This window comes from Garra rufa, chromosome 21 (assembly GCF_049309525.1).
Source record: "Garra rufa chromosome 21, GarRuf1.0, whole genome shotgun sequence".
Classification (NCBI taxonomy): domain Eukaryota; kingdom Metazoa; phylum Chordata; class Actinopteri; order Cypriniformes; family Cyprinidae; genus Garra; species Garra rufa.
The window spans coordinates 15,419,638-15,447,468 of NC_133381.1; the positions used below are offsets into that span (position 1 = coordinate 15,419,638).

At 36.1% G+C, this 27,831-nt stretch overlaps 1 protein-coding gene across 1 annotated transcript in view; it reads right to left on the minus strand.

Moving 5' to 3' along the window:
* fmn2a (formin 2a) overlaps nucleotides 1-27,831 on the minus strand; it is a 50,851-nt gene that overhangs the window by 7,644 nt on the left and 15,376 nt on the right. The window contains exons 4-14 of the mRNA XM_073827373.1: nucleotides 26,968-27,340; nucleotides 26,490-26,931; nucleotides 26,194-26,338; nucleotides 21,104-21,191; nucleotides 11,816-11,877; nucleotides 8,838-8,929; nucleotides 5,910-6,039; nucleotides 5,622-5,768; nucleotides 4,756-4,815; nucleotides 4,036-4,156; nucleotides 106-198 (exon numbers count right to left, since the gene is read on the minus strand). Coding sequence (XP_073683474.1) covers nucleotides 106-198; nucleotides 4,036-4,156; nucleotides 4,756-4,815; nucleotides 5,622-5,768; nucleotides 5,910-6,039; nucleotides 8,838-8,929; nucleotides 11,816-11,877; nucleotides 21,104-21,191; nucleotides 26,194-26,338; nucleotides 26,490-26,931; nucleotides 26,968-27,340 — 1,753 coding nt within the window. The remainder of the gene's footprint in view (nucleotides 1-105; nucleotides 199-4,035; nucleotides 4,157-4,755; nucleotides 4,816-5,621; nucleotides 5,769-5,909; nucleotides 6,040-8,837; nucleotides 8,930-11,815; nucleotides 11,878-21,103; nucleotides 21,192-26,193; nucleotides 26,339-26,489; nucleotides 26,932-26,967; nucleotides 27,341-27,831) is intronic.

Below are 27,831 nucleotides of genomic sequence, written 5' to 3' on the forward strand. Positions count from 1 at the left end.
AAGGAAAATTCCTTCCGCACTGGCAATAAAATCTAAGACTAACATAACGTCCCCATGTAAAACAATAACAGTCCGAACAGGGCTTAAGCTTGCAGTGTATTTTACCTCTAGTGAGAAATTCTTCCATTTTGTTCTTAAAGGGCTGCAGGTGCTCCTCAGACGAGACATTACACACCTTTTCTGTTTCGGCAGAACAGGCTGTAAAATAAAGAGCAGAACAGTGAAACTATGAAAACATCTTATATTAGCCTACAAAACTACTAGCCACATAAATAACCTTCATAAAGATGCATTTTAGGAATGTACTGATGATCTCAAGTCTTGTTTAAAAACAAAACAAAACTGTAAAATGCAGTCCAGTAATAGCATTTTAGCTAACATAGACTTTTATTAGCATTGATTCCTCCTGCGTCCTCTTAGATGTATCACTACAGAGAAAAATGTGCAATCTGTGACCTGTGATAACAGATGCTAATGAATCCCATTTCATGGACCTTTTCTTCGCTTCTGTTTGCTGTACACCTGGAGTCTTACAACAGGCCGACAGGCTTCTCCATGTCACACTCCATCACTACAGTGGGTGATGGATCACAGCCTCGCATGGCAATCAGCGCAATGCAAACACACACACATGCTAATGTCCCTGCCAGCTGGATCAAGGGCTCTGTGAAAGCGAGGACCTGCCGAGTCGCCCGCATATCTCTGTGCCCGTTCCAGCTGTCAGTGTCGCACATCTGCTTTAGCGCTTAGCTTAGCTCGCTAATGTAGTGATGATCCATTTATTGTATGAACCTGGCGTAAGAGAGAAGCCATGCTTATTGGGCCACGGGGAGATTTTAGGGATGTGAACTGTTGGGGATTCAGAGAAACACAGAACATTGCCAGAGAAGAAATATTTGCCTGCGTTAAACAAACGTAGGCTTGATCTGTTCAGCAGGTGTACGCCAAAACGATTTAGCTAAGCGTACAAGCTCTGGAAAAGTACATTTACAATTTATCAACCACATGTATAGCGGGCCTAACTAATAAGCTTTTGAAAGATTAACAATACAAATCGCCAGCTAGGGATTCGAGCGAAGGCACGTGAAAATATGGCTAACAGCAGGGGCGAAGCTAATAGGCTGTATAGCAATGCATCAAACGGACCATCCTTCAATCGAAATTTCCATGAGCCAAACGCAAATCCATCTGATGTGTTTGACTGCTTCGAGTGGAACTAAAAGGCTTGGACGTTATTATTTGTATGTGGTAGACAATCTCACTCCGGATCAATGATTGATTGTAAATGTGTTTTTGATGTAGGGCAGTGCTCTAATTTGACCACATCAACATCCACAAGTGTTTTTTCAAGGATCTGAACAAGCCAAACATGCTGACAGTGGAATGTGAGTATTTCCACATCTGTGTGTGTGTGTGTGTGTGTGTGTGTGTGTGTGTGTGTGTGTGTGTGTTTTTGTGTTGGCAATGAAAATGTTTGCAGGGATTTAAACTGGGCTTTGAGCATGTAATCGGATTCTTACACCTCATTCACACTCCGTCGTGCACTTAAGCTGGGTCGTACAACCTTTGACTTGCGGCACAAAGCTGAACCAATCTCACTAACCTCCTGAAGACCCTGATAAACTGCTTGACTGGTCAGGGAGCAAAGCAGACAGTGCTTAAGGCAGTTTAAGCCCTTTACCTGCCTGCTTCTTTTCAAAAACACCAGAATATATGGCATTTCCTACTAACAGGGTATATAAAGAGGATCTGAAATTTATTTTTCAATTCATTGAATTTATTTTATTTTTTCTCAAATGGTACACGAAAACATGTGTATATCTTTAAAAAATGTGGACTGTCAAATAAAAATACGAACAGATTTATACTGTAATCTAGGGCTGGGCAGGAAAATCGAGTTTGTACGATATATCAATATATTTTTTATAAACAATATGGTATGCGTTTGATATGAGTGCATCTGAAAAATAGCAAAGACACAGAGTGAGCTGCTGTGGGTAAAGTGCGTAATTCAATTTGTCCTAAACCTGAGACATGTTTATATTAAGGGCTTTAAAATAACTAAGATAACCATAACATGCAGTTTAAAGTGTATTTTATGATCGCAGTAATTGTAATGTGATTACTGTAATGAGGTAATCAAAATATAATCCAATTAGTCTAAGCGTTTGTTTTTATTTTTTAGTTAAATTAATTTAATGCCTGCTTTTTTGCTTTAAAAAACATTTTTGTCTTTAGATTGTAATGTTACAATGTTAGAATGTAATGTGGTTGTAGCTCCTTTTTTGCATATAATACCAGTCAAAAGTTTTTGAACAGTAAGATTTTTTATGTTTCTTTTAAGAAGTTTCTTCTGCTCACCAAGCCTGGATTTATTTGATCAATAGTACAGCAAAAATCGTAACATTTTGAAATATTTGTACTTTTTAAAATAACTGTTTTCTATTATAATATATTTTAAAATGTAATTTATTCCTGTAATTTCAAAGTTTAATTTTAGCATCATTACTCTGGTCATATGATCTTTCAGAAATCATTCTAATACTCTGATTTTCTGTTCAAAAAACATGTTTTTTTTACGTTAAAAACAGCTGAGTAGAAATTTTTCAGGTTTCTTTGATGAATAGAAAGTTCAGATAAACATTTATTAGAAATCTTTTGTAACATTACAAATGTCTTTTTCATAATTTTTGATAAATTTAAAGCATCCTTGCTGAATAAAAAATAAAAATTATACTGAATGGTGTAGTGTATAATGTTACAAAAGCTTTATATTTTACATAAATGCTAAACTTTGCATCTTTCTATTCATCAAAGAATCCTGAAAAAATGTACTCTGTTACAATGTAACTGTTTTAAATATTGATAATAATAACAACAATAAAAATGAGCATATTAGAATAATTTCTGAAGGATCATGTGACACTGAAAACTGGAGTAATTTTTATTATTTTTATTGTTTATTGTTATTTTAAATAGTAAAAATGTTTCAAAATTGTACTGTTTTTGCTGTACTTTGGATCAAATAAATGCAGACTTGGTGAGCAGAAGAGATTCTTTAAAAACACTTCAAAATGTTAGTTTTAAAAAAACATTTGACTGTGTATAGCATAGCATACATGGCTACTTTGAAACTTTGTTTCATTGGACAACATTGGACAGGATGTTAAAACAAAAAGATACAGAGATACTACTGTAATCATTAAATTTTCATTCCTATTACCAAAATATCCAAAACTGTCAAACTAAGATTTGGCTGCATTTATTTAATCCAAGGCTACATTTATTTGATTAAAAGTACATTAAAACTGTAATACTGTAATATTATTACAATTGTAAGTAACTGTTTTCTATTTTAAAGTGTAAGTTATTCTTGTGATGGGAAAGCTGAATTGTCAGCAGCCATTTCTTCAGTCTTCAGTGTCACATGATACTTTAGAAAGCATGTTGATTATCACCGCTGAAAACTGTTGTGGTCCTTAAATAACTTTTGTCTTCAAATTTACAGCATTTATAGAACAGTATTGATTTATCTATCACTTTTGATCAATTTAATGCATCTTTTCTCATAAAACTATTTTTGTGAACCAAAATAAAATCGTAGTGACCCCAAACTTTTAAACGGTAGTGTATACATACAGTATAAGAACAGTTTACCTGCAAAAACCTGACGTTAAGTGCTTTAGGCCTGTAAAAACAGGTTAGTCCCCTAGGAAAAGTGCTGAAATGACCCCTCTTTCTCATTTATTTACATGCTGGGGCCTTTAACAAACCACATTTGCAGTATTGATCATTGTGGCAGCCAGCTGGGGGCTCAATAAAAACAGCCATTTGAAAATCAATGAGCCTTCGAAAGGAGAACACGGGTCATTGGCGCTGGTGTATACAAACTAAACATGTCAGTGTGTTTTTGTTTATATGCACACTTGTATGTGAGTTCATGTGTGTATGTCCACATGTATATGCATGGAAGTGTCTGTAAAGCCTGTGTGTATTAATTTATTTGGTTTACGTTTGCGTGTGTCTACATCTCACCATTTAGATCTTTCCGTAGCTTGCGGAGGTCACGTTGAAAATCCTCAAACTTCATCTGTGAAGCCTGAAACAGATCCTGAGGCTCTGGAAGTGGGTACACGCATGTTTCTTTACCTGCATCCTGACACACAAACAATGGAAAGTCTAGCCAATCAAAGCGAAATCATACAAAAAAACAGGATGTTGCGTTTATGAGCTCACAACTGTACTAATGGTTGATTTGAAAAATAATTGAATGTGAATTGTTCAAATAGTTTGGTGTGTAAAGATCATTATGATTCCAAAAACAACGAAAACATCAAACACAACAAATCAATCTCAATAAAGCTCCGTCTGTCAGAGATCAGAGCCGCTCACATGCACGCGCGCACACACATGCTCTCTCCTTGTTATTTGCCTGAATGTTAGAAGCACTTCAACAACCTGTGAATCACATTTTGTCAATTTGGACACGACCTCGTAATCACAACATCTAGACCAACTGCTGACGGTATTTACAATACAGCGCTTTTAATCTACGTCCAAAAAGGGCATCAAGCAATCAAAGGCCTCTGCTCATTCACAGCAGCCATTTGTCTATATGGTGAAGGGAAAGAAAGGCAAATCAAAGTGATGAAACCAAAAACAAAGCCACATTTTTTGTCTACCATGAAGGGTGATTCTAAGGGACTTGGGGGTCTGTTAGTCAAGCCAATGAAATAAACAGTTGGCCAAACCTACCTCATCAAAGTGTTGCAGATAGTAAGCAACTATGTAGGACAGGAGGCTCTGAGAATTATCCTGATGGAGCGAGAGGAGGAGGAGATGAGAGATGGAAATAAACACAGGAGAATAATCATTTTTCATGTTTTGGGATTGTATACACTCGTTTAGCTCAAAGCGTTTGCGAATACGAGGCCAGACCTGGTGGCTTGCAAAGGCGCCCGCTCACATGCACATGGGATGTGGATATAGGCTACTGCCTTGGCATAATTTTATATAGAGCGCTTATTTTGAGTGATACTTCAAGAACGGGTTGTTTATGACCTAGTTAGTGGGGTCAGGAGACCACCAAACTACTGTATGCAAATTTACATGCAGGTTCAGACTAAGGTTTATGCTATTTCAGTATTTTACCTGTACAAAAACAGAATGTTATGCTGCTTGATATTGCAAACTGATATTTCCTTAAGGTATAGTTACCCAAAAATGAAAATTCTGTCATTAATTTATCAGCCTCATGTCGTTTCAAACCTGTAAGATCTTTGTTTATCTTCAGAACACAAATTAAGATATTTTTGATGAAATTCGAGAGCTTTCCGACCTTGCATAGACAACGCCGCAACTGACACGTTCAAGGCCAAGAAAGAATAAAGCTACAGGAATACTTTTTGTGCACAAAGAAAAAAAACAAAAAAACACTTCATGCGTTGTGGTACTCTCGTGTCAATAAAGACTTTCACTGTCTGAACAAAACAGAAACATTCTTTTGTGTCCCAAGTCATACAGGTTGGGAATGACATGAGGGCGAGTAAATGATGACAGTGTTTTCATTTCTGGGTGAACTATTCCTTTCAACTAGAGATAGGGATCTCATTTTCACTCACACTGCTCTTGACATCTTTTAACTTGGGCAGGATGTCAAGGGTAAAGCCATCTGCCTGTCCTCTGCTCCTGTTGCCACCGTTCATAATGTTCCCAAATGCTAGAACCAAACCTAGAATCTGCAGGACGGCTGGACTTGATTGCAGAGCCTTTAAAGAGGCAGAAGAAGAAGCTCAGGGAGTGAAACAGATGTTTTCTTCACTGCTTTCTAGCTGAACTTTTAACTTGAAATATGACAATGGTGAAGCTGTCAGTGCAGTCTGACTAGTGTGCTTCATGTTTCCTCTCACCGTACAGACTCTCAGCAGTGTTTCAAGCTTGCGCTGGACTGATGTAACACATTCTGTGAAGGTGGACTGGAAGAGAATACAGAAAACCCGCTCTGAGAACTGAGGAACCTCTGACAACTTCAGCAGAAACCTGACAGAGAGAGGGCACAAAATGAATGCAAAGAGAATAAAACAATAGATAGATAGACAGACAGACAGACTGACGATAGGTAGATAGATGGACAGACAGACAGACAGACAGACAGACTGACGATAGGTAGAAAGACAGACAGACAAATGGACAGACAGACAGACGATAGGTAGATAGATGGTCAGACAGACGATAGGTAGATAGATGGTCAGACAGACAGACAGACAGACAGACAGACAGACAGACCGACGATAAGTAGATAGATAGATACATAGATTCAGTCGTGGCCAAAAGTTTTGAGAATTACATAAATATTGGAAATTGGAAAAGTTGCTGCTTAAGTTTTTATAATAGCAATTTGCATATACTCCAGAATGTTATGAAGAGTGATCAGATGAATTGCATAGTCCTTCTTTGCCATGAAAATTAACTTAATCCCGAAAAAAACTTTCCACTGCATTTCAGGGCATCCAAGAAAGTCCAGCAAGCGCCAGGATCGTCTCCTAAAGAGGATTCAGCTGCGGAATTAGAGTGCCACCAGTGCAGAGCTTGCTCAGGAATGGCAGCAGGCAGGTGTGAGCGCATCTGCACGCACAGTGAGGTGAAGACTTTTGGAAGATGGCCTGGTGTCAAGAAGGGCAGCAAAGAAGCCACTTCTCTCCAAAAAAAACATCAGGGACAGATTGATCTTCTGCAAAAAGTATGGCGAATGGACTGCTGAGGACTGGGGCAAAGTCACATTCTTCGATGAAGCCTCTTTCCGATTATTTGGAAAAAGGCTTGTCCGGAGAAGAAAAGGTGAGCGCTATCATCAGTCCTGTGTCATGCCAACAGTAAAGCATCCTGAGACCATTCATGTGTGGGCTTCCTTCTCATCCAAGGGAGTGGGCTCACTCACAATTTTGCCCAAAAACACAGCCATGAATAAAGAATGGTACCAAAACACCCTCCGACTGCAACTTCTTCCAACAATCCAACAACAGTTTGGTGAAGAACAATCCATTTTCCAGCACGATGGAGCACCGTGCCATAAGGCAAAAGTGATAAGTGGCTCGGGGACCAAAACGTTGAAATTTTGGGTCCATGTCCTGGAAACTCCCCAGATCTTAATCCCATTGAGAACTTGTGGTCAATCCTCAAGAGACTAAAAAAACTAATATTTGTGTCATTCTCAAAACTTTTGGCCACGACTGTAGATAGACAGACAGACAGACAGACAGACAGACAGACAGACAGACAGACAGACAGATGATAGGTAGGTAGATAGATGGACGGACAGACAGACAGACAGACAGACAGACAGACAGACAGACAGACAGACAGACAGACAGACAGACAGACAGATGATAGGTAGATAGATGGACGGACGGACGGACGGACGGACGGACAGACGGACAGACAGACAGACAGACAGACAGACAGACAGACAGACAGACAGATGATAGGTAGGTAGATAGATGGACGGACAGACAGACAGACAGACAGACAGACAGACAGATGATAGGTAGATAGATGGACGGACGGACGGACGGACGGACGGACGGACGGACGGACGGACGGACGGACGGACGGACGGACGGACAGACAGACAGACAGACAGACAGACAGATGATAGGTAGGTAGATGGACGGACAGACAGACAGACAGACAGACAGACAGACAGACAGACGATAGGTAGATGATGGACGGACAGACAGACAGACAGACAGACAGACAGACAGACAGACAGACAGACAGACAGACAGACAGACAGACAGACAGATGATGGACGGACGGACAGACAGACAGACAGACAGACAGACAGACAGACAGACAGACAGACAGACAGACAGACAGACAGACAGACAGATGATAGGTAGATAGACGGACGGACGGACGGACGGACGGACGGACAGACAGACAGACAGATGATAGGTAGATAGATGGACGGACAGACAGACAGACAGACAGACAGACAGACAGACAGACAGACAGACAGACAGACAGACAGACAGACAGACAGACGATAGATAGATAGATACATAGACAGACAGACAGACAGACAGACAGACAGACAGACAGACGATAGATAGATAGATACATAGACAGACAGACAGACAGACAGACAGACAGACAGACAATAGGTAGATAGATAGATAGATACATAGACAGACAGACAGACAGACAGACAGACAGACAGACAGACAAACAATAGGTAGATAGATAGATAGATACATAGACAGACAGACAGACAGACAGACAGACAGACAGACAGACAGACAAACAATAGGTAGATAGATAGATACATAGACAGACAGACAGACAGACAGACAGACAGACAGACAGACAGACAGACAGACAGACAGACAGACGAAAGACAGAAAGACGGACAGACAGACAGACAGACAGACAGACAGACAGACAGACAGACAGACAGACAGACAGACAGACAGACGATAGGTAGAAAGAAAGACAGACAGACAGACAGACAGACAGACAGACAGACAGATGAAAGACAGAAAGACGGGCAGACAGACGGATAGACAGACAGACAGACAGACAGACAGACAGACAGACAGACAGACAGACAGACAGACAGACAGACAGACGATAGATAGACAGACATAGATAGACGATGGATAGATAGACGGACAGACAGATGATAAGTAGATAGACAGGGAGACAGACAGACATGAATACACGATAGACAGACAGACAGACAGACAGACAGACAGACAGACAGATAGATAGATAGATAGATAGATAGATAGATAGATAGATAGATAGATAGATAGATAGATAGATAGATAGATAGATACTGTTCAGGCTTGTCCAGTGGTTTTGCATTTTCTTTATCTTTTGAAGACTTGATATGTTTCTCAATCTGATCCATCTCTTCTTTCTGAGCTCTCTGTGAAATTGACAGAGAAACAGAATGAAAGTATACTGAGAGAGAGGAAAATGTGATTTCATTTTAGGAAAGTACACTTATTTTCTTTTTATAAAGCATTTTATAACTATCTAATAGTGATATAAACCCTAATGTTCGCTGGTGTGTGTTTTTGTGTGTGGGTGTGTTGCTTTATGATCTTTGGTTAAGCACCCAACAAACAAAGTATGATCCACACACTGTGCTTGAGTCAGACAGTGAAAAAGAGAATAGAGAGAACATGCAGTAGAGAGGAAAGAGGGGATATACTGTGTGAGTGTGTGTGTGAGGGGGTGTTCTGTGGTTTTGGTTGAAGGAGTCAGAGACAGCGTGGAGTCTCGCACACTAAAGAGAAACAACCTCAACATTTAAACTCAACAACACCGCCTCAAGCTACAGCGGGAATGGGTGGGTGGGTCGGTGGGTTGGAGGAAAAACAGAGGGATGGAAGGAAAGATAGTTTTCAGCAGAAACTTAGTACACACACACATAGTTCAACATGCAAACACACACACCACACCTTCATGTCTCTTTATTAGTTGTATTACCACTACACTGTGTGACTTTTGGCCCTCTAGCGGTCGAAAAATAAAACTGCATGCATCTTGAGGAAAAAATGGTTTTGGTTGTGATTTGGCTCTACACGAATAGATGTGGTTCGGACATATTATTAGAGCGGCTGGAAAAATAAATAATGTTTTTTGTTTGTTTGTTTTTACAACCGAAAATTCCTGGAGATTTGCCGTTCTGAATCAACCTTAAACTGTAAAAAATAAAAATAATAATTATGTACTGTATATATACATTTGAGGTCAAATGTTTACATACACCTTGCAGAATCTGCAAAATGTTAATTATTTTACCAAAATAAGAGGGATCATACAAAATGCATGTTATTTTTTTATTTAGTACTGACCCGAGTAAGATATTTCACATAAAAGACTTTACATATAGTCCACAAGAGAAAATAAAAGTTGAATTCATAAAACTGACCCCGTTTAAAAGTTTACATATGCTTGATTCTTAGTGATTTTTTAGAGAGTCCCTTGTTTGCTGTGAACAGTTAAACTGCCCGTTTTTCTTCAGAAAAATCCATTAGGTCCCACAAATTATTTGGTTTTTCAGCATATTTGTGTATTTGAACCTTTTTCAACACTGTATGATTTTGAGATCCATCTTTTCACACTACAGATAACTGAGAGACTCATATGCAACTATTACAGAAGGTTCAAATGCTCACTGACGCTCCAGAAGGAAACACAATGCATTAAGAGCTGGGGGTGAAAACTTTTGAATTTGAAGATCAGGGTAAATTTAACTTATTTGGTCTTCTGGGAAACATGTACGTATCTTTTGTAGCTTTTGGAGGTCAGTATTAAATGAAAATATATATATATATTTAGGCAAAAGGGAAAAATTTACACATCTTCATTCTGTTCAAAAGTTTTCACCCCCCGGCTCTTAAGGCATTGTATTTGCTTCTGAAGCATCAGAGCATTTGAACCGTCTGTAATAGCTGCATATGTATCTCAAAATCATACAGTCATTGTTGGAAAGGGTTCAAATACACAAAAATGCAGAAAAAACAAAAAACCTGAAAGATTTTTTTGAAGAACAGCAGGCGGTTTAACTGTTCAGGACAAACAAGGGACTCACGAACAACTATCACTAAACAAAAAAAAAAAAAACACAGCTGTGGATCATTCAGGTAACAGTACAGTATTAAGAATCAAGTGTATGTAAACTTTTGAACGGGGACATTTTTATGAATTATTTTCTCATTTGGACTAAATGTAAATGTCTGAAATATCTTATTCCGGTCAGTGCTAAATAAAAAAATAACATGCATTTTGTATGATCCCTCTTATTTTGGTAAAATAATTAACATTTTGCAGATTCTGCGAGGTGTATGCAAACTTTTGACCTCAACTGCATATATAGGCTAATGTAAATGCAATTTCTAATGTGTTTATCATTTGAATGAAGGCTATTATAATATGTTAGATATTCTCGAAATGACATATAGAGCAAAATGACAAGACAATTGCCCACATATGAACTGTTTTGAAAGAATGATCAGATTTTGTGAAGAATATTTTGGCATCTTCTGGATCTAAAGTAGATGTGGTTAAGATGCCCTGTCTTTATCTCATCATAATGACGTGCAGCGCACACTCGAATACAGAAAACATGTAAAGGAGCTTTAGTGCTGACAGCAAGATTTATGACTGTTTCTGCAATGCACATGGCGATCATGGTGTGCAAACTCATCAGCACCCACGCACACTTAAAGAATGAAAGAAAATCACTATTTGGTAGCAACCAATCGTCTAAGAGCGAGTCACGGATCTTCCAAGAAAGAGGTTTGATTTATGTCGCCACGTCCAACTGACGTAGTCTGTAACTGCCAATACGTTACATAAGCCACAAATCTCAAAGCTCAGTCTTTTTGAACTGTCCTTTTTTCATTCTTTGAGGGGGAAAACCTCATCCTCCTCATTTGTCATCCTGTCTGTCATCAGTTCCATGTCTGCATGTCTGTCTTATACAGTCGTTGTGTTCCTCCCTCTCCTCTCTCAGACAGTGACACGCACCCTGGCTCCATGGTAAACTTTACTCATTCCAGCGGTGTTTGTGGCCTGCATGTTTGTTTTGGTATTTAACACACATTTCCGTGGCTCTTTTGGAGTGGACCGCGTCAAGGCAAAGCTCCAATATGTTAGGGTATATCCTGTTCAGTTCTGAGATGTTTAAGAGTTTAATGATACGATAAATGATCACTTATGGAATTCATACTTCGTAAGAAATGTCAGGATTCATTACATATGCTTATCCGAACTGTCACGTCTTGTCATGTTGCGGACTTACGTTTTCATACAGTGCCTGGAGCGTCTCCAGATCCACCACTGTGCAGTCCATGTTCAAGATGGCTGTCAGACAGAGAAAGAGAGAAGAAACTTCCATCAATGATTGACCAATCAGGATTTCAGATCTATTTAAATGTCTCATGCAAAGATTTTAACTGAAGTCCCTGGCTACCCTGTGCTGAGAAATACTTGTCAATTGTCTGGGAATTTTTCTTCCCAAAGAACTAAATACCAAAATAAGAGTTACTCATACTATCATAAATGAATAATCAAATATCATAATATGTCCATAAATCAAAACAAGTTTAAATTTAATATATTAAATAATATCTTAATTTACTTAATAATAAAATATTTATTTTAGATATTTATTTTAATTTAAAAAAATTTAAAGGAATAAATATTTTTATTCAGCAAGGATGAATTGAATTTATGTAAAGTGAAAGTGAAGACATTTATAATGTTACAAAAGATCTCAAATAAATGCTGTTTTCTGTTTTATAGTAAATGCAAACTTTCTACTCAACAAAGAATCCTGAAAAAAATGTCATTTTTTCCACAAAAATATTAAGCAGCTCAACTGTTTTGAATATTGCTAATATGGTTCATATGTTTTTGAGCCCCAAATCAACATAATAAATATGTTGAAAATATTTCTGAAGGATCATGTGACACTCAAGAATAGAGTAATGGATTTATTATGTTTTTAAAGTCTCTTTTGCTCACCAAGCCTGCATTTATTTGATCCAAAGTACAGCAAAATCAGTAAAATGTTGAAATATTTTTCTATTTTAAAATGTAATTTATTCATGTGATTTTCAGTCTTATAATCCTTCAGAAATCATTCTAATATCCTGATTTGATGCTAAGATAAAAACAGCTAAGTAGAATTTTTGAAGGTTTCTTTGATGAGTAGAAAGTTCAGAAGAACAGCATTTATCTAAAATATACATTTTTTGTAACATTATAAATTACTTTTTGAATTTAAAACATCCTTGCTAAATAAAATTATTAATTTCTATAGTTTCTTCCCCAAAAAGATTTTGAATAGTATAGTGTATAATGTTACAAAAGTTTTTTCTGAATCCTGAAAAAATGTAAAACTGTTTTAAATAATAATAATAATAATAATAATAATAATAATAATAATAATAATAATAATAATAATAATAATAATATAATAAATGTTTCTTGAACAGCAAATCTGCATATTAGAATGATTTCTGAAGGATCATTTGACACTGAAGACTGGAGCAATGATGCTGAAAATTTAGATTTGATTACAGGAATAAATTACATTTTAAAATATATTCAAATAGAAACCAGGTAGTTTAAATAGTAAAATATTTAAGAATTTTACAGTTCAAAATTCAGTACAGTACAGGATCAAATAAATGCAGGCTTGGTGAGCAGAAGAAAACATTAAAAAAAACATATTACTGTTCAAAAACTTTTGACTGGTAGTGTATATTATATAAAAACTAAAATGTTAACATTTTAAAATTGTAATAACTATGTTTTTTGTGTGTTGTATTTTTGATTAAACAAATGAAGCTTGAGTGAGCATAAGAGACTTTATAAACAGTTAACAATTGTGCAAAAAAAAAGAAAGATTTAAACTTAAATAGGTCAGTAGTCACACACAGCACATTATAAGCAAACTATTCAAAAACGAAAAAATCTGTCTTTCTGGGTATGGTTGCTCATTCTGTATAATCTAACAATCAAAACATGTTTACTCAGCACCAAACATTTATTTTCCAGAGTTGTTTTTACATAATAAAAGCATTTGAATCTCTAGCAGTGCTGTTATTGAGCTGGCTAGACTGAGCACTTTTTCTGTGCTAAATAGAGCTATTATGGGATAACTTTTGTGTGTTCAGTCATTTGGGGAATTGAGAAATTGATCATTGGCGCGTTCCAGAAACCACACAAGAAAGAATAACAAAAACATCCATATCTGGCCAATGCACAGATGTAGAAAATGGAGACAGACAGCGAAGAATTACTCCTGCTATGGGAGAAAGATATCAAAGAGAGCAACTGCAGCCTTAAAAGAGATGGGGAGAGGAAACACATGACAGAGCGAAGAGAGAAAACAAGAAAGGGAGTGAAAAAAGTATGACTGGGTAATTTAACCTGTCATCAACCTGACAACAGCATCCCACCAGATCTACACCCCAATCACCACATACACAAACAACAACAGTGTAATCCCCACACCCCCACAACAAAGTCTCCAAACAAAGAATTTGTCTCTTGATGTCCAGGGATGTGGTTTGTGCTTCCCCAAAACACTGATGCAGGAGTTTAGTGTGGTGGGCCTGCTTTCATCTGAGGGAGAGATGCTTTTGAAAGCTTCTAAAGTTCTTGAAAAAAACAAAAACAAAAAAGAAAGAAAGTATTCACACTCATCTCATTCATTTCTTTTATTACTAAAAGAATTACACATTTTAATGTTATTATTCGACTTTGTACGTAGCGGACATTGTGTGTAAATGTGTTTAGCATTTTTGGTCAATAAATAAATATAATTTTAATAACAATAAATAATATTTTTGTATTAAATATGGTATAATAAATACATTAAATAATAATAATTATAAAAACAGACATTTGTTCTAAAGACGTGTTAAGAATTTGTCAATATAAATAATAATAATAATAATAATTACTATTATTATTGATTCTTATAAAACAGACATTTGTTCTAAAGATGTGTTAAGCTTTTGTTTGTCAACATTAATTATTATAATTATTATTGATTATTATTATTATTATTATTATTATTATTATAAAAACAGACATTTGTTCTAAAGATGTGTCTTGTTTGTCAACATTAAATTATTATTATTATCATTATAAAACTATAACATAATATTATGATAACAATATTATTAAAAAATTAATTATTATTATTGTTATTATTATTATTAGTAGTATTATAAAAACATTTATACTTTTACATTATACTTTACATTTATACATTTGTTCTAAAGATGTGTTTGAAATCATTTGTTTGTCAACATTAACTATTTTTATTATTATTATTATCATTATCATAAAAAGATGTGCATTTGTTTGTCAATATGAATTATTATAATAATAATTATTGATTATTGTTATTATTCTAAAAACAGACATTTGTTCTAAAGATGTGTTAAGCATTTGTTTGTCAACATTAATTATGATTATTGACTACTATTATTATTATTATAAAAATATAATATAATTATAATATAATATAAAAATATGATTATAATAATATAATATAAAAATATTAATTATTATTATTATTATTATAAAAACTCACATTTGTTCTAAAGATGTGTTAATTTTGTTTGTCAACATTAATTATTATTGACTTATTATTATTATAAAAATATAATATAATATAATATTATTATAATATAATATAAAAATATTTATTATTATTATTATTATTATTATTATTATTATAAAAACAGACATTTGTTCCAAATATGTGTTAAGCATTTGTTTGTCAATATTTATTATTATTATAAAAACAGAAATTTGTTCTAAAGATGTGTTAAGCATTTGTCAATATTTATTATTATTATTATTATTATTATTATTATAAAAACAGACATTTGTTCTAAAGATATGTTAAGCATCTTTTGCAAATATTATTATTAATTATTCTTATAAAAACAGACACTTGTTCTAAAGATGTGTTAAGAATTTGTAAATATTCATTATTATTGATTATTCTTCTTATTATAAGAACAGACATTTGTTCTAAAGATGTGTTAAGCATGTGTTTGTCAATATTAAAAAATAAATTTAAAAATATGATATAATATAATATACCATGCACTGCAGAACAATTGAGTGTGTGTTTAAAAATATTAATAATAACAATAATAATATCTAGGCCCATTCAGAGATCTTTTGTTTCGATATAAACAGAAAGTCTCAGTGTAAATTATAGTAGGAGTGTCTGAGTAAAAATTCTAACATTTCAGAAACAATAAGCACAATTATACATTTTACAACCCAATGACTATAATCACCTGAAATTCGCTCACACTTACTGTTATATAGCTCATCATTTAGCTGACGCTTTTATCCAAATAACACCTATTACAGGAGGAATCCCCCTGGAGCAACCTCGGGTTCACTGCCTTGTTTAAGTGAACGATGGTATAGCTTATGAATCAGGTTTGAACTCTAGATTTCAATAACTGCTCTCGTTACATATTTCATAGGCCAAAACATTTTCCTCCGAGCAGTTTCAAAGTTCCTAGCAGGTTTACAATACGCAGTTCGTGCCAAGCTTCCATAATTACTATCTTCCAAACGTACACAACCAGACAAAAGAAAATATACAACCAATGCTACCATGTTTGCAATTCTTCAGCCGTACGGACGCACGCCACCTTCTCTCTCTAAACACCGCTATCTAAAAAACGGTATGATGTTCGACTAACAAAGAGAGGAGAAGGAAGGATTTTATATAAGAACATGATTGTGCACATATGTTTTCTCGTTGCTTTCTTTGTGATGGCTGCCATGATTCAGAATGTTTCCACAAAACAATGTCCTGTGACAGTTCAGAAGACCCAAACAGACGGCGCTGCAGAACAACTGAGCGTGAGTCACTGAAGAAACATAAAACAAGTCGTCCGGAGGGGGTCGGCGTCACACGCCGACGAATCCAATCTCACACACGCACAAACGCCGAACTGACTTGTGAAACTTTTGAGACTGTTATGGGTAGAAATCAAAGGCTTGTCACCAAGTGTGTTTGTGCAAGAGCTGCCTGTGCTCTAGTCAATCATGCAGGAGTGTTTTTCAGGCTCAAACATGAGATCTTATGAAAACCAGCTGAGGGAAACAAGAACGTTGACATAAAGGGGGCGATTCAGTGAAAATCCACTGAGGAGTCGCACTAGATTAGGTTTAGGTTCCTTAATAATCCTGAGAGTTTTTTTTTTTAATTGTATAATGAACGAAAAGAGAGACAGACGGGCAACATCTTCTCTACTGACTGTAATAAATGCCTCATAACTTTGCATGAACCTTTAAACTCTGCAATTAAACCAATTCACGAAATTCTTTCCTAGTTCCTCAAAGGCCCGATCCAGGTCAGTGTGGTGAAGCGTGATGTTGAGGAATGTATTGATTCTGGGTAAATAGCACCGTCAGAGAAACTGTTTGTTTCTATTTGGTGGTTTACTCTGGCCAAACATACTGGCCTCTGCAATGGGCGGAATTGCAGCGGGACCCAATGAGACTCGACCAGAGCTGAATTGTGGGTACTGAGCTGCATAATAGATGGGGACTGTGCCCATAAATTCTCAAAGAGCCAGTAAAAATTTCTTCAAATACTGCCAGTTTAAAGACTAACTGAGGATGTGTGTGCATGTGTGCGTGTGTATAATATTAGGTATCCGTTCACATAATGTGATGTGGTTTTTAAAACTGCATCCAGCCTTGCTGATTCATTAAAAAGAAAGAAAGAAAAATAGAATTTAACAAAGGATTGTTGTTACAGCGGATAGACTGGAGGGAAATTATGCATGAAAAAATGTTACTGAAAGAAAACAGAATACATCTTGTCTGCCGCCTGTTAACCAATGAATGACTAAAAAGTACACAAGGCTAAAAATACAATGCTGAAGAATACATTATTAATCCAACCTGATCCTGATACTCTTTTTGCTCCATTTTTTTCTTAGAAATCAAACTGAATCACACAACACAGCAGTGGTGTTCCACAATGAATCAATGAATCACGACAATTTCAATGACTCACTAATAAAATTATTTACTCATCTAATCTGTAATTTGTTGCCAGCTACTGGCTCATGAATGTAATATATATATGGCGAGGTATCCTTAACTCTTTCTTTCATGCATAAAATCCACATATATATTCAAATAGCCTTGCTTTCTTCAGTTTTTGACTCTTTTTAACTAATGAATGATTAATAAAAATACACTCTGCTAAAAATACATTCCTAAAAAATACTTCATCCTAGTACTAAGAAATAACCATTTTTGGGTTCCATGTTTGCTCTGAAATTGAATTGAACAACCTACAGTTTAAATAACAGTCATTTATTTTGAATAAATGACTCAATGACTCACTCATTAAGACTAGTTTAATTCCTGAACAAATAAGTGTGTTTGAATGAATAAATTGAGAAAATGACTAATTGATTGACTTTTTGACTAACTGATTTTTGACTTTCATAATTTACGTTTTACTGAAAGATTAAAATATAATAGGGCTTGGCTGTGACACAAATTTCACAATTTGATTTGATTCTGATTCACTGGTTCGCAATTTGTTTTCCAATTTGATTCGATTAGATATTGATTGTTTTATTGATTGTATTATGATATATAGTATAGCAGATACAGTGCATGCCAAATTTTCTCAAGGAAAATAATCTCTGAATTAATGCTGTAAAATATAGGATACATGAGAGTCAGCTGGTATTACTTTATTATAATACTGAAGATTAAAATTAACTGATTTGTATACAAAAGCTTTATTACAGTTTTTATGATAATAAAGTTACAATTACATAATTATATTTCTACTCCAATTCGTTTTTGAAATATACACTTGAATGGTGGCTGTCATAAAAGCTTGATGGATTTATTTGAACATAAAATAGTAAAAAAAATATAATAAATATGTTAATGGTGCATATATTTAGCAAAATGCTCCTCTCTAGAGTAGTGATGGAAGAAAACAACCCTTCTCGAAGTTTTGAATCAACTGAACCAATTGCTTCGCAAAATGATTTACTGTTTCGAAGCAGTCGAAACGTCACTCGCTAGTGACACCTGCTGGTCAAAAGTGTGTAAATGCAACAAAACTCAGGCTAAAACATGCATTAAAAACAACTTTTACAAACCCATTGCAAAAGTTTTATTGAAAGCATAACACATTAAATACAATAAAAATAATAAAATACCATTAAATATGAAATGTCTGTATAATATGTGGTTTTTAAAATATTTTATATCAGTTGTTTTGTTTGTTTGTTTTATGGAGACCTTGTATATAGAGGCCAGTAAAAGACTATTAACTACTTCTTAACCTTTTAATTACACAAATGTCTCATTTAAAATGTCTACAAATCGATTAAACTGATCAAAGATTAGGTAAAAACGCTGGTTCATTTTTTTTAATTAAAACACTTGCTTAGAAAATACAAATGTGCCAACCATTGAAATTTCGAAGCGTTTCAAAACTGTTATGAATTAAGTCTTGTTTGCTGAAATCACGTGACTTTGGCAGTTTGCTACGTGTTCTGAACCACTGTTTTGAAACAATTGATTCACAAAAGCACGAAGCAGTGCTTCAAAAGTGCCCAATACTACTCTAGATATCATTTTTCTAGCTGACTAATGAGTTTATGGTCACCAAGTGTTTTTTTCTGAGGTAAATGTGACATTACGCGACATTGTTTACAAGCTGTTATATTTTGTGTGGTTAAATCACTGAATGGAGGATTACATGAGACAGGATACTGATTTCGGTAAGTTGTACTTGCTTTTAACATACCTTTGGATGTTTATTCATTTTTATTTCGCGTTGAAACTGGTGTTAAAGTGGAGAAGACGATTAGTTATCGTGTGCTTTGTGTTGCTGCTTCTCTTGAACTGAGGCGCTAGTGATCCACATTAAACAGTGCCAAAATGGCATTTATTATTTTGAATACTGTAATAAAAGGGACAGAATTTGAAATCTGAGACTTTGTTTCATATCAAAAGTAACAAATCACAAAGCTCATTACGATTTATTGAATGGGAGGTGCGCTACAATGTTCTGTTCATTAACTCAAAACAGGCTAAACTTATTAAAGGAGTAGATCACTTTCAGAACAAAAATTTACATATAATGTACTCACCCCCTTGTCATCCAAGATGTTCATGTCTTTCTTCCTTCAGTCGTATTAAAATTATGTGTTTTTTGAGGAAAACATTTCAGGATTTCTCTCCATATAATGAACTTCTATGGTGCCCCCGAGTTTGAACTTCCAAAATGCAGTTTAAATGCAGCGTCAAAGGGCCCTAAATGATCCCAGCCGAGGAGGAAGGGTCTTATCTAGCGAAACTCTCGATTATTTTCTAAAAACATATACAATTTATATACTTTTTAATCTCTACACAGAGTACACACAGAGCTAGACAAGATGAGCATTTGAGATTAAAGTATATAAATTGTATTTTTTTTTTTTGAAAATAACTGATTGTTTTGCTAGATAAGACCCTTCTTTCCTCGGCTGTGCTCTTTTAGAGCCATCTGAAGCTGCATTTTGGAAGTTCAAACTCAGGGGCACCATAGAAGTTCATTATATAGAGAGAAATCCTGAAATGTTGTCCTCAAAAAACCTAATTTCCTTACGACTGAAGAAAGAAAGACATGAACATCTTGGATGACAAGGGGGTGAGTACATTATCTGTACATTTTTTGTTCTTTAAGAATCTATATCATTTTGTAAAAATGAAAACCGATTAAAAACAAGAAGTTGATATTTTTTTACCCAGCCCTATAACATAATCAAAAACAGATCACACAGGTCAACGAGAAAGGCATAATAGATGTATATACACAATTTGAAGATATATATGTGAAATAATCAACCCTTCTGAAAATTGTTCTACTTTTACCAATTAAGTGTTGCAGTGTTTGGCCTTTTCTCTATGTATTCTATTACAATGACTCCTTCGCCAACTCACAAAATCCACAATCAAGTGTTCTGAATAGCTCTGTGTGCTGAGAGACTGATCTAACATTCCTGAACTTGTGATGAGAAGAAATGGAATTATTTCCTTTATACTGGATTCAAGGGGATGAATGAGCAGGTAGAGTGATGACAGCAATAAGAGCGATAGAGAATGACAAATTACAGAGAAAAAGACCCCAGAGACAGATGAGGAAATATCTTAAGCAGAGAAACAGGACAGTACACAGTAACTAGTAAAAGAATAGAACACTACGAGAAAGATGATGTGGCTCTAATCATCACGTCCATTAAGATCTAAAGTATCAACCTATTCTTGAACCCTGAAACACAACCAACCCCTCTCCCTACAGCTTTCAAACACAATCAGTAACTGTATAAACAGCACCGAACAATGAGTCTTAATTGGCTGTGACATCATATTTCCCCCCTTAGAGAGGTCACATGCTGACAGGAGGCTGAGCAGAATCTCTCAGGGGAGTTGTGTGTCTCAAATAAGTATAGCCTTTATCAAAGACTCTAATGAACAGTAATATTAATAATTTAATAAATAACCTCACCATTCTGAATATCTTTCATATCTAAATGAAGACTGGACATCAGAATCCCCACCGCCTGAGAACGTTTGTTACTCAGCAGCTTGACAACCTGAGAGAGAGAGAGAAAGAGAGACAGAGAGGGTGAAGGTATATTTTGTTACCGTTATAAAACATCAGCCACTTTATACTATAAAAAAGACTCCAGTTATTTAAACGCAGTTTACCCTGAATATTATTGCTGGTGACAAAAATACATAAACACAGTATTTCATCTGGCTGCCCTCATAAATTTAATAGCACGCTGAGGTACTTTGGCCTAATAAGGAAGCCGAAAACAAAGCCAAAGTATGAGTATTTATGACTGTTTCCTCATATGGTATTATGGAGAGGTCTTCGTCTCTCATTCTTTCATGCATAGCATCCACATATATCAAAATAACTTTACTTTCTCGAGTTTCTGTCTCTGCCAAAGAACACCACAGTAATTATGCAAATGACAGACCTGTCTAGTCATATTAAACCGAGTTAGCTTTTGACACTTTCAGACGGCCCCTTCAAATCAGGCACTTCCAAATAAGTTGTGTGTGGATGCATGAGATACCTTACATACTCTGTCTTTTCACACTGCCTTTTTTGTATTAAAAAATATATATAAAAAAATGTCAATATACAAGATATCAAGTCTTGTTTTCTGGAAGAAAATCGAAGTTTATGTTTATGGAATTTAAGTTTATGCTTACATTTTTTGAGGAAAACATTCCTGGATTTTTCTCCATGTACACTCTTTAAAATAAAGGTGCTTCACGATGCCATAGAAGAACATTTTTTATCTAAATGGTTCTATAAAGAACCTTTAACATGTGAAGAACCACTCTGTTTCACGAAAGGTTCTTAGTGGCGAAAGAAGGTTCTTTAGGTTATAAAAAGGTAAGAAAGAGATGGCGCTGTAAAGAACCATTGACTGAATGTGGATTTTGTGGAACCAAAAATGGTTCTTCTATGGCATGAAGAACCTTTTAAAGCACCTTTAGTTTTAAGAGTGTAGTGGACTTCAATGGTGGCCAATGGGTTGAAGTTCCAAATTGCAGTTTCAATGCAGCTTCAAAAGGCTTGACACAAAGGCTCGAGAAATAAGGGTCTTTTCTGGAGAAACGATCTGTCATTTAAAAAAAAAAAAAAAATTCTATACTTTTCAACCACAAATGCTCGTGTTGCACTAGCTCTGCAGGGCCTATGCGCATCTTCACGCAATCTTCGTTAAAGAAGGTAGAGTAGAGCCAAAAACTCAATCTCATTTTCTCCTCCAACTTGAAAATCATCCGACATTGTTGTTTTACCTTTTTTAGTAAAAGGTATTTGACATTCTTGGCACATTCACTTTGTAAACACTGGGTTGGTACTTCCACCTACGTAACGTGCGTGATTACGTACAGTGAGGTCAAGCTGGCTCAAAACAAGCATTTGTGGTTAAAAAAAGAATAAAAACTTGTTTTTCTTAGAAAGTGGCCAATCGTTTTGCTAGATAAGACCCTTGGTTGGGATCGTGTAGAGCTTTTTGAAGCTGCATTGAAACTGCAATTTTGACCTTCAACCCTTTGATTCTCATTGAAGTCCACTATATGGATAAACTATATGGTAAACCTTAATTTCTGAAAGACATGAACATCTTGGATTACATCGGGGTGAGTAAATTACCAGAAAATTTTCATTCTGGAAGTGAACTTCTCTTTTAATATCTTAAAGGAGAAGTTCACTTCCAGAACCAAAATTTACAGATAATTTACTCACCCCCTTGTCCTCCAAGATGTTCATGTCTTTCTTCAGTCATTAAAAAAAAATGTTTTATGAGGAAAACATTTCAGGATTTTTCTCCATATAGTGGAGCTTTTTGGTGCCCGCAATTTTGAACTTCGAAAACGCAGTTTAAATGCAGCTTTAAAGGGCTCTAAACAATCCCAGCCGAGGAAGAAGGGTCTTATCTAGCAAAACGATTGGTTATGTTCTAAAAATTTAACATTTATATACTTTTTTTAACTCCAAAAGGTTATCATGTCTAGCTCTGCATCAACTCTGTGTATTCCGGTTCAAGACAATTAGGGTATGTTGAAAAACTCCCATCAGATTTTCTCCTCCAACTTTAAAATTGTCCTACATCGCTGCAGAAGTACCAATCCAGTGTTTACAAAGTGAACATGCAAAGATCATCAAACGCCCTTTACAAAACATAATTTCTTTACAACTGAAAAAAAAAAGACATGAACATCTTGGATGACAAGGGGGTGAGTAAATTATCTGTAAATTTTTGTTCTGGTAGTGAACTTCTTCTTTAAGTCATTTTACAACTCCAGTAAAAGTATCTTGATTTATAAATGTTAAGAGGCTGTGATATTTGTACTAGAAAACGACAAAAATACGAATTAAGAAAATTTTTTGCAGTGCACAGATATGTTTTTTGAAACATAAAACATTCCTTGAGCTTTGCCCTCTGCTAGTTCTCTGTAGGTTATCGTCTTCTGTCCATTAAAACATATACATTGAGTGCCATTGCAAACATATCTACTTTCACGACCGCCTGTTAACAACATGCTAATTCCGATTGTTGGAAAGAATTTGAAGTCATGAAAACCTTCTAGTACAGGCCACACTTGAAAGCGTGTGATGGCGGCACAGTGTGATCATCAGAAAGCCGCTGGCTCTCATTATCTCCACGGGGCTCACGACCACTAAATACAGCGCGACTGCAGAGTGCTGTGCTACGTTAATGATGTGGGAAACACACTCATGCCTGTGATGAGCTGGATCTCAAACCAGACGCTTACCGACCAATGAGAATGGATTCCATACTTTAGCACCGGTTTGGTGGGAAGCATGGATGTCGCTGCATGAGGGAGGATGGCGGTTCGGCGGTCGTACTGTAACTACCAGCTAAAGGACCAGATAACGACTGCCAAAGCAATGGGCCGTAAAATAATATGATTCATAAAATTAACATGATTATGTGGGCTCAAATGGAGCTTTGGGCAGTTGTTTTTTAATTTATACATCTAATTCACGTGAATTATAAGGGCATTTGATTATATTAACGCTTTAAATTTTGACTGATATGTGCAAACTATAAGCCTAAAGCAACCGTTCTGAAGAGATTATCTAATGCATACACACACACACACTCTTTCTTACTCTTATATACACACACACACACACACACACACACACACACACATATAAAGTGTGGCATGACCACACTAGGCTGACTGGAGTCGCTGGGTTGGCTGGTGGTTTGAGGGCTGTGGGTTTTAACTCAATACAGACCCCCCCTCCCATTCCTTAGATCTTACAAACCACAGAGAGAAAGGGAGAGAGAGAGCAAACAGAAAACTTTCATAAGACTTAGAATTTCTTAATATTTACATGTTAAAAAATCCAGTTTGTTATTTATCCTATTTGTAGACAATACCACTGTGTATTCTCAAAATGTGTTCATATTAAAACATCCTTCACACTTTATTAAAAAAATGTGACAGTATTGGATGGGAATACCATTCTGTTGTATTTTAATAACGTTTTGGTCAATGAGTACCATATTCATAAATATACCACTGTGGCACTACAGGGTCTTATGGTAGATGTCTACCAGTCGAAAATTTTTTATGTTTTTTTATGTTTTTTTTTAAAAGAAGTCTCTTCTGCTCACCAAGCTTGCATTTATTTGATCCAAAGTACAGCAAAAACAAATTAAATTTTTGAAATATTTGATCCTTCAGAAATCATATGCTGATTTGCTGTTCAAGAAACATTTTTTATTATTAAATCAATATTTTTTTTTATCTTAGATAAAAAGGCTTTTGTAACATTATACGTTATACCATTCAAAAGCTTGTATAAAGTTTTTTTGAGTGATTAATACTGATCAAAAGTGATGACAAAGATAAATTTATGATGTTACAAAATATAAAAATGCTATTCTTCTGAACTTTCTATTCATCAAAGCAATCTTAAAAAGTTTTACTCAACTGTTTTCAACATAATAATAATAATGTTTTCAAATCAGAATATTACGATTTCTGAAGGATCATGTGACTGGAGTAATGATGCTAAAAATTCAGCTTTGAAATCAGGAATTAATTATATTTTAAAATATATTCAAATAGAAAACTGTTATTTTAAATAGTAAAAATTTAGTATAATATATAGTATAGTTTTTGCTGTACTTTGGATCAAATAAATGCAGACTGGGTGAGCAGAAGAGATTTCTATAAAAAACATTTAAAAAATCTTATTGTATTACTGTACTGTGTTATCCATCATCCATTACTCCATGTCACACGATTGTTCCTAAATCATTCTAATATGCTGATTTGGCACTCAAGAAACATTTCTTATTATTAATAAAGTTGAAAACAGTTGTGCTGCTTACAAATTCTGTGGAAACCATGATACTTTTTCAGAATTCTTTGACGAATAGAAAGTTCAAAAAGAACAGCAGTTATTTACACATTATAAATGCCTTTAACTTAACTTTTGATCAATTTAATGCATCCGTAATGAATAAAAATATTTAATTCCTTTAAAAAAAACAAATGATCTTCTTGATTACTATACAAAATATCTCAGCACATAATTCATAGTTGAAGAACAGCTGCAGGACAATTAAATTAGTTCATGTGCTGCAGTTTGTAATGTGCTAGTTGTGTAGCTGTGGCTTGTTATCAGAAATCTGCTTGACTCCAGACGAAGGAACCACAAAACTCTCACCAGTGACTAATTTTCACACCACTACCAGAGAGGAAGAGAGAGAGCGAGATTAGCTTCAGATGTGGTAGATGCCTGGGTCGTTTCTGATGGTAAACAGTCTTATCAAAGAGTCTCATAGTCACACTTTGGTTGAGGGAACATTAAGTAAAGCTTATAACATTTACTGAATGTCTGTAAGGCTCTGATTCACAAGCTGTGCGTGTGAAATCAGTGTTAATGGTTTTGTGTGTGGTGAGGTAGGAGCCTGGGCAGAGCTATCTTCAAGGGAAGACGAGGGGGGCCTACTAATGTCCACTATAGTATGGCCTACTTGGTGTGTTCTTAATCAACCAGGGGGTGTAGTGAAGTCCTCTTACCTGTTTGGCCTTTGATTTTGTTATGGTATCTGAGATAGGTTTCTTCTTTTCCTTGACTGCGCTTTTGGCAAACATCTCCACGAATTTGTCAAAGTCTACTGATGGCTCTTGAACCTTTTCCCACACCAGGGCACTTTTGGCATCCCTATGAGCGAGGGAAATAAAAATATCAGCTTGCCTTATCGTATGTGTGATCATAATCAAGGTTTAGCCGAGTCTAAATAAGGTGAAACATAGACATTCAATATACACATTGCAAATATATGTAGCATTCAATCAACGAGGCATGTGATTACTTTTTGGCATGTAGCTGAATCCGTGTCCAGTAGAGTGGTTTCATGGGCTTTGGAGGCTCGACGACAGCCTTCAGGGGGACAGACTCCTGAGCCATGAGAGGCGGCACCAACCCCATGATGGGTGGAGGGGGACCAAAGGGTGGTGGTGGCCCAAAACCAGGTGGAGGAGGAGGGGGTGGAGGTCCACAGCCAGGAGGTGGAGGAGGAGGAGGGGGTGGAGCCATACCTGGGAGTGGAGGTGGAGGGGGTGGAGCCATGCCTGGGAGTGGAGGTGGAGGGGGTGGAGCCATGCCAGGGAGTGGAGGTGGAGGGGGTGGAGCCATGCCTGGGAGTGGAGGTGGAGGGGGTGGAGCCATACCTGGGAGAGGCGGAGTCATATCTGGGAGTGGAGGTGGAGGAGGTGGAGGTATTAATGCATTTGGTGTTGAAGGTGTCAGTAAACCTGAAACAACAGGAAGTTGTGATGGTGCAGAGGGACGGATTTCCTGTTTTCTTTGGCAGCTACAGATATTGGGCAATCCTACTGTTGAACTGGTGATGTCACATGATTTTAGAGTCTGTGATTGGTCTGATAAAGGCACTGGAAATTTAAAGGCTTCCTCAATAGGTGAGGTCTGAATGGCTTTCACATGATGCAGAACTCGTTGTTCATTTACTTTAGTCTGTTTGATGGTTTGATTGAAACCACCCACTTCTCGATATTTCGTTCCAAGCTTTGTGCCATCCAAAACATTATTGTCATTTTCCATATCTGATATTTTCACAAGTAATTCTTCAATTGTTCGCTCTAGCTCCTGAATGGAAACGGAAGTCCCTTCCGGAACTATTCCAGATTGCCCCGTGGATCCATCCTGTGGAGAGCAGGACACAGAAAAGAGAGACTTCACATCTTTAAAAAGAAACAGCAGCATGGAATGAAAAACACAGACACCTCCTGTCACATGCGATCGTACTAGCACGAGTTAGTGCCTTGTTTTAGCGGATGTTAGTTTCTCCTTCGAGACCCAGTTTTCTAAGGAATGGTATGAGTGAGTGTGTGTTTGTGAGTAAGGGGCCGTGTTTCTTAATAACACAGACCAGGCACGCATGTGGCGTCCCACAAGTCAATAAAAGCACTTTGGCTGATCGGGAAAAGTAGCGGTGCTTCCTGGATGCAGGGAAGAGAGCGAACCCAGGGAAATGAACGAACCACCACAGCCAGCGTGTAAAAATCAGCACACAACACACAAGGGATGCACTTGGCGAACACAAACACGCTGATAAACACACACACAACATACTGAGATGAACTTCGTCACGCACGCACACAATCTGGCAGCGAGGGTCAAGGAAGTCCAACAAG